General features: G+C 41.4%; 1 protein-coding gene across 2 annotated transcripts in view; it reads right to left on the bottom strand.

Annotated features, from left to right (window-relative positions):
- Window positions 1-1,991: 1,991 nt before the first annotated feature.
- LOC126284562 (uncharacterized) overlaps window positions 1,992-8,507 on the bottom strand; it is a 165,341-nt gene continuing 158,825 nt past the window's right edge. For both annotated transcript variants that reach the window (XM_049983566.1, XM_049983567.1), the window contains exon 4: window positions 1,992-2,278. In XM_049983566.1, the coding sequence (XP_049839523.1) occupies window positions 2,249-2,278 (30 nt within the window). In that variant the 3' untranslated portion in view covers window positions 1,992-2,248. The remainder of the gene's footprint in view (window positions 2,279-8,507) is intronic.

Raw genomic sequence — 8,507 nt, 5'->3', positions numbered from 1 at the left:
AGCTATTCACATGAATCGCCAGAGTACAAATGACGGTTCTGCCAACGTAGTGCCCTTTTATTCCATGTGTACGCGATACTACTGCCATTTGTATACGTGCATATAGCTAGCAGTGTATCAAAAGAAATTACTGACATACGGACGAGAGACTATAACTCGAAGAATAACTTTGGTGGATATCGGTGGGATGGATGAAACACATTTACGTTAATAATTTGTCGATAAGACCAGTGACCTCGTAAGTTGAATTGTTAAATGTAGGAAGCACACCGAAACTTAGGACTGAACACCGTAAGTTTGCCAAAACGCGCAGCGAGGGCAACAAGCTTGATTCGTGACCTTATCATCAGTTGCCTCTACTGCCCTAGCCTGAAGCTCCAACTGTGCAGAAACCTGAAGTGAAGTGACTACTCTGCAGAAATCTACAGGTGATCTCCATGTGCTTCTCTTTGGAACTCCGCTGCATTTCGCTAGAAAAGAAACTCGTTAGCCAATGGTGATGAAAATTGCAATTCTTTTTGGATCCAATATAGCTCTTAGGTGTTGAGGAAGGCAGAAGAACTCTCCTACTACATGGTACAATTCCGAAAAGGGCCTGTCCAATGTTCCGCACGTAGAAAGAGCGAAGAAGTGTGGGCACGCCAGAAATTAACTGCATTACTGAACCAGAAATCTACATTCTCTATGTTTAAGCTGAACGTTATTATGAGCCGTTGTAATGAAAATTTACATGGCATGAGGGAAACCACACCAGGCTAAAGATCTCTTATATGGCTAAATGGCATCTCAGAGAATTATATGGTTCTTACGACAGAAAAGTGCTTCCTGTGTCACTCCTGGGCTACCGGCGGAGGGAGACGAGGGGGTTGGGTTGTTAGAATGGCCATGAGTGCCTATCTGCCCGTCTTAAGCGGCGCCTCTCCCAGGGCTCAACATTTTTATAGTGGCCAATCCCTCTTGACAGGGCTGATATCTCGTACAACCAGCAGGAAAGCTTTTAGTTCTAGGAAACCTCCACTGTATTATCTAGCAAATGTAAAGAAACAAACAGCGAAACGAAAACAGCCACTGTCTTGGCTAACACATATCTGCTGTTTCGGAGAAATAAAACTGAACCATTATGTTTAGTTTTGCAACTTACCAGCCATGCCCAAGTACCATCTAGCGACATTTTGCAAACTGGTAAGGTCAGTCGGTCCAGTGTTGGCTGCTGCCTGCAGCGATGTATTGGAACATTGTTTGTCCAGAAGTAGCTTTGCTGGTCCTTTGTTCACTCAGATACTGGCAAACATTCGTTTAGAGCGGATGCATCATGTAGCTTGGAGACACTGCAGCGTGCAGATGCGTGTCTCGACCAGTCAACGGCCACAGCTTTTGAGGAACTTCTAATGTATTACTGAATACCACTTTGTGCACTTGTAAGACAAAACGGAATAAAGTATTTTCACGTAAAGGTTGTGTTCGGTGTCATCATTGTGGAGTGAAAATAAGGAGAGGACAATGAGTCGTCGTTTTTTCTATCTGAACTCTCTGATGGGCATTATTTTGGTTCTCCTACCTTTTACGACCCTATAACTAAAGCCCTTGGTGTATATATTCATCGTAAATAAAATTTTCTGTTTTCTAACCAATGTTTTGGCATATACGTCTACATCTTTTTGCTGGATAATATCTTGCATCAAACGGTCGCATTCTTTCTGTGGCACTTCGCCGCCTCTTTCATAGTACTGCGTGAAATCCAGGTATTTATGTATGTCATTACATTTTTTTTAATACCATAGTAACGTTTGACCAGTGTTATTGTTAATCACAGTCATAACTCAGTTTTGTTAACTTTGTATTGCACAAGGTAAAGATGCAGTCGTTTATGACTGAACTTGTGTGGAAACGTGGATATTTTGATGTAGGCAGTTAGGAAAAATGTGAAAGGAAAGGCCTCTTTATTGATACTGAAGTTTTGTGATCAAATGACAAAATAAATCAAATCATCATGAGGAAATGAAGTAGTTTATTTGCAATAGAATTGCGGAAATTAATATTCGTGGGAGCTATTTCTGCACATGGTGCTGTTATTACTCAATTTATAGAAAGAGCAATAGATGTCGTAGCAAATATTATGCACTTATTGCTGATTATGTTATCATTTATTACGGTGGTGAACAGCAACAGGCCTAGAATGGTGAGTAGCCGTTGTACGTCAGTGCGGTCGTGGGTTGGTAAGAGCTCATCCACCTTCCTGCGTCGTGGTTTAGCCCTTAGATGGAAGAAGCGATGGATGCTAGACAGGAAGACAAGGAAAAAAACTTGGTTATTTTTTGTTTCTATCATATCTCGAGCCATCATCACGTTCCACAATTAACTTCTTATATCAACGAATGTAGCATATGAATTGCAGCGAATATACAAGGACATGTTTGTGAAGTTTGCAGTGTCTCCTTACCTATTATGTTACTGTGCACGTCTGTAGCAGGGAGACAGGAAAAGCAACAGACCGTCTGTACACTCATCGTGCACAAATATCAATCAGTATTTTGTAGATGGGGTCGTTTGCTTCGTTCTCACCCATCGTTGTTGACAAAGTGTATGATTACTGCATAGCTTTCAAGTGCGAAAGGCGACATATATCAGTTAACTTACTTTTACGAAAGCCTAGTCAATTAATATCTTTTCTTAGTTTGACACAACAGAAAGTTTATGTGTCGAGGAGGCATCACAGAAACAGTTTTACGGATCAAGGAAATGTTGTGTTATCGTCGTGGGTGAAGAGTTTACAATTAACTATTTCAAACTGACAATAGGCAAAAATTCATGATTTACATTGTGGAAACGTTACGAATTATGCCGCGATGGACATGGTACCGTTATGTTGGTGCCGGATTCGAAATTATTATGATGTTCAAAAGCTTTTCTGTGATTTCTTTACCAGTTTACCGTATATATAGCAACAGAGCACTACCAGTCTCCTTGGCTGCGTTATGTATTGGCAGCAGACGGTGGCTGAGAACATGGTGTGCCTTATATTTTATAATGAATGTACATTCTACGTATTTACGCTATGGTTAAGATCTGTGACAGGCGTTCCATTTGAAGTGGTCAGTTCCAGCGTGTCTGCCTGAGAGCTATTAGGTTTAATGCTTCGAGGAAATTAAAAGTGAGTTAAGAATTAAAAATAAGTATGAATGTTACTATGTCGGAAGTTTAAGGGAAGTGTTGTATCGACGTCGGGCGGGGAAGATATGACAGCAGCCGTGACTGTTACTGAAATGACGTTTGTAGACATGTTGACATTACTTTCATTCTTCGAAGAACTGGAACCGTCTTCCTACAACTAAATTCCTCCGGCACCAACGGGGAAGGTGTACTTTACACCATCTATAGTAAGTACTATAATCTAGTCATGTACTACATATTATAGAATTTTTTAAAAAAAGTTGTAGGCCGGCCGGTTTGGCCGTGCGGTTCTAGGGGCTTCAGTCTGGAACCTCGTGACCGCTACGGTATCAGGGCCGAATACTGCCAAGGGCATGGATGTGTGTGATGTCCTTAGGTTAGTTAGGTTTAAGCAGTTGTAAGATCTAGGGGACTGATGATCACAGATGTTAAGTCCTGTAATGCTCAGAGCCATTTGAACCTTTTGAACCATTTGGAAAAATTTGTATACTGCTTCCCATGAATTCTTCTAGCATATTCTACAGTACTTTTAAATTTTTATCATCTGAGGTTAATTCAGAAAATTAAGTTGAAGCGATAAATGTAGTTGCAGTAGTATACTAGTAGTCCATGCGATTTGCCACAACGATAGTCATATTAAATATTTTCAACCTCTGAACGCTAGTTATACGTCATCATCTTTTTAAAATGTATGCTGTTAGTAAAAGACCATAACAGCTAAGGATATGTGTACTTTTTTTAAATTTTTTGTTTTCGTGGTGCTGTTGATGAACAAGATAGATCTGAGTTTAGTAAGCAGTAGGTAGTGACAATATTGGGTAAGGGCGGTAATGAGAATAGAATTAGCGCAGAAATGTTTCGGGTGAGTGAGTACCAACCATGTTAAGTGAGTTTGCCCGTTGGTACGAAAGGGAAAATGTGCAATGTCTTAGTGACTAGCTGCGTGGAACGAAAACTGTTTTAATTATTATGTCTGACATGTGCAGTAGGACTGCGGGATTTACAGCTACTGTTCCCTTCATTTGCGTTATATGCGGAAAAAAGCTGTGTATGCTTGGACTCACGCGGTTAAATTTCCCTAGTCAGGAAGAATTGTTACCGTAATAACGATTCACCTTGAAAAATTCCATCATTGGTTTCAGATGTGGGAACTGGTAAGATGGAAAATTCGGACGAGATGTTATTACCAGGTGACTCCGATTAAATTGCACTATTTAAATTGCAAATTACGCGTGAGAGGGGGGAAGTCATTTAGCAGTATCGCAAACTTTGGGCAGTTATTTGATAAAACATTCGAGGCAGAGGGTAGCTTTACAAATCACAAACATGTAAATTTTGTGTGCGTACGGTACCACTGGTAATTTGGTTGGGGTGGGGGGGGGGGGGGGGCGGAGGAAGACTTCGAGATCGATCACTTGTCAACCGAGAAGGCCAAATACTTACTGGATTTCTTTCCTGAAGTTCCCACTGATGACTTGGGAGCGAAGAAAAGGTAACAGTCTTAACGACTCTTGGCCTCACGGATAAAACAACTTTAGCCATTATCGGTTAGTTGTTACGTGAAGGAATAATTAGACTATGTATCATCATTATATTGACTCATATTTTTAGTTCTGAAAAGATGACGCGGGTTTGGTCAGCAGCTGATTAAAGAGGAAGGACATCACACACACCCACACCCGAGGCAGGATTCGAACCTACGACCGTAGCAGCCCCGCGGTTCCGGACTGCAGCGCCAGAACCGCACGGCCACCGCGGCTGGCTACAAAGCTATCCTCCAGTCTATTTCACTACGAGACTTCCATTCTTGTTTTCGTGCTACGATAAGTCCGAGATATTTATTACACTATACCATAACAAGGCTTCGTTTGCAGAAGCGTCTAAGACTGTTATAGTCTTCACAATGCACTAAAATTTATATGAATGTAACTGAGTTTTGTTCAGGCTTTCAGTAGGAGCTGCGGTGCTGTTACGTCTCCTGGGCATCATTTTTTGACACAACTAGATGTTGTGCCTGCATATACTATAATGAAATGAAGTCAAGAGTTACATAGGTATTGTTCCAGGATTCCTTTATAAATAGCCTTCCAATTGCGATTACATTCACTTTATTGTGAATACGAGGAAGTAACTAGAGACTGATACATGATCTTAGTGATACACTTTATACATAACATATTATAAGATAATGTTTTTTTCCGAGTCATTCCTGTCGTGATTTCCATACTTTTTAGCATGGACCAAGATCGATTCAAGAGAGTTTCACGTGCGCATTTCAAACATCGCTATAATCGCTGTAATTTTCGTGACTACTAGATTTTTTTGAAGAAAAGATACTATAGCCATTTTATGAAGCCCATACAGCGATAGCCCATTTCTGCGAGAAATGTTCCTCAGGTTTCACTTCAGCATATGCACTTACTGAGTCGTTTAAGTAAAATAAGTCTTGAGAATTATTTCACCGTAAAGGTTCAGCCGCATATTCTTTTACACATCATCACTTCTAGTCATTTCTTTCCCTGTTGCACTCGCAAATAGAGCGAGGGCAAAACTACGGTCTACAAGCCTCCGGACGAGACCCAGTTTCTGTAGTCTCATTTTCGTGGTCTTTGCGCGAAACGTACGATGGGGGCAATAGAATAGTTCTGCTGTCAGCCTTAAAACAGAGTTGACTAAATATCTGTTATGGTGCCTCGAGAGAAGTGCGCTGTCTGCCCTCCAAGGTTCTCATTTGAGTCCACAAAGTATATTTGCCTGCTGATCGAACCAACCGGTAACAAATCTAACAAAACGAATCTGAATTATTGCGATGTTTTCCTTTAACCCGACCTATTGGGTATCCCATACACATGAGCAGTACATAAGAAAGGCTCGCACTAGCGTTCTGTATTCCGCCTCCGTTATAAATGAGCTATATTTACCTAAAATCCTTCTAATAAACCGCAGTCGATCATTCGCCTTTCTTCCTAAAAACCTGACCTGATCGTACCGTTCCATATTGTTTTACAAATTTTCGCCTAGATGTTGAATCGATGAGTCTGTGTCATGCAGCACACGACTAACCCTGTATTCTAAAGTTAAAGGAATTGTTTTTTTCCTACTCCATCACATTATCTTACATCTTTCTAAATTTATAGCACTTTGCAACTCATTACACAAACTAGAAATTCTGTTTGGGTCATCTTGTGTCGTCCTACAGCGAGCCAACGTCGACACCTTCCCGTACATTAGAGCATCATCAGCAGAAAGACGTAAATCTCTATAGCCTTTCCTATCACTTACGTATATAGAGAATAAAAGCAGTAAAATCATGCTCCCCAGAGACATTCCTAATAATGCACTTATCTCTGATAAACCTTCGCCGACAGGGAAAACGTACTGGGTTGTATTACTTAAATAGTATTGAAGCCACCCACATATCTAGAAACATAATCCGTATTGGCTCAAGTGGCTCTGAGCACTATGGGACTAAACGTCTGATGTCATCAGTCCCCTAGATCTTAGAACTATTTAAACCTAACTAACCTAAGGACACTACACACATCCATTCCTGACACTAGATTCGAACCTGCGACCGTAGGCGTCGCGCTGTTTCAGACTGAAGCGCCTAGAACCGCTCGGCCAAAACGGCCGTATAATCCCTCTTCTCGCACCTTTGTGAACAACCTGCACTGGGGCGCTATGTCAAACGTTTCTCGGAAATCTATGACTATCAATGCGCTTTTTACCCTTCAACCATGGTTAGCAGTATATCTTTTGAGAAAAGAGCAAACTGAATTTTACATGTGGGCATAGATACGTGAAATGCATTCTAATGTAATGTAACTGTGAAATCAATAAAAGAACCCACAGTATGAACGTATTTGCGAGGGGCTTTCAATAAGTAATGCAACACGTTGCTTTTCTCGGCCAGTTTAGGTCGGAAAGTGTGAAATTTGTTTTGGAACATCGTTGTATATTACCGCTTCAGTCCCTGTAGTTTCATTAGGTTCGGATTGGCTGTGTCTCTTTACATGACCATCAAATTAGGATCTGTCACTAAGGTGCATTCCAAGCAGAAAGCTGTCATTATGTTCTTTTCAGCGGAAAACCAGAGCTTCATAGAAATTCGTAGGTGCCTGGAATGTCGACGGAGACCTAGTAGTTGAAAAAAGCACGATGTGTCGTGGGGCGAGACGTCGGTGATTAGCGCTGGAGGGTCGCTCAGACCTGTCCGGTGTCCCGCGTGACGGGAGGCCTCACGCAGCTGCGACTCTTGCAAACGTTTCAACGAGCGGACACTCTCATTCAAGGCGAGTTAGGACGACGGTCTTCTAGGACACTGAAGATGTTGTCCTATTTGAAGTATTCCCTCATGATGTAACGGTCAACTCTGAAGTGTTCTGTGCTACTACAACGAAATTTAAGAAACGACGTGAGCGTGTTAGTCGCCGCTACTCTTTCAGTGGGTGTATTACAATATCGTAAAAAATTGGTTAGTGGCAACAAGATGACGAATCTGCCAATACACCCCACCCACCTCACTACGCGACGTCACATTCGTATACACGTAAAAACACTGAAAAAGAGTAACAGTGTATTAGTTATTGGTAAAACTAGAGCTGCAGCCATGGCAGTGTATGTTGCAGATTCCGTGATTTACTCCTCACAGTCACCAAAACTTTGATTGTTTGACGCAGCTAATAGGAACATTAATCATATCGACCGTGGATCTCTGGTGCGTAGAGCTTAAAAACGCTGTAACATCAAGTAATCAGTGAACCAACAACTGAGCAAAGATCCAGAAACTTATTCATAAGTTCATGGCTCATATACGAATAATCCAAAACTTTCACTTATGTCAAATATTCATCCACAGGTGTGATGCTAGCTGGTCCTACGAAGGATACAGGAAACTGCTCAACCGGGGAAAGCAATCAGTCTGCAATGCAAAAATATGGCATACCTTACGTGGCAATGTACGAGCTCTTAGATTACGTGAAAGAATCTCCGTAGCTAAGGTGAAGGACGGAAAAAGCCAGTTGACAAAGTGAACGAGTTATTTCAGCTTTAATCAGCACAAATGCTAAGAAGAACTACATTCTGAAGGAAAATTGAGGCTACATGACCATTATGCTTACTACCTAAACCACGTTACAGCACGTGAAATAAGAAAAGCCGTAATGAGAATCCCTTCTCAAGCAACAGGTATGGACACTGTTAGGCATACCATATTCAAACATATTCCAGACGGCAGGCAGATACCTCGGTTATTAAAGTACCAGCACTTCACATTTTCAATGGATCATCTCGCGCTGACATTAACCTGTGATCTTGCCCTGTCAATAACCTAGACA

The sequence above is a fragment of the Schistocerca gregaria genome, chromosome 8 (genome assembly GCF_023897955.1).
Source record: "Schistocerca gregaria isolate iqSchGreg1 chromosome 8, iqSchGreg1.2, whole genome shotgun sequence".
Classification (NCBI taxonomy): domain Eukaryota; kingdom Metazoa; phylum Arthropoda; class Insecta; order Orthoptera; family Acrididae; genus Schistocerca; species Schistocerca gregaria.
This window is presented reverse-complemented; position numbering and strand designations above follow the sequence as displayed.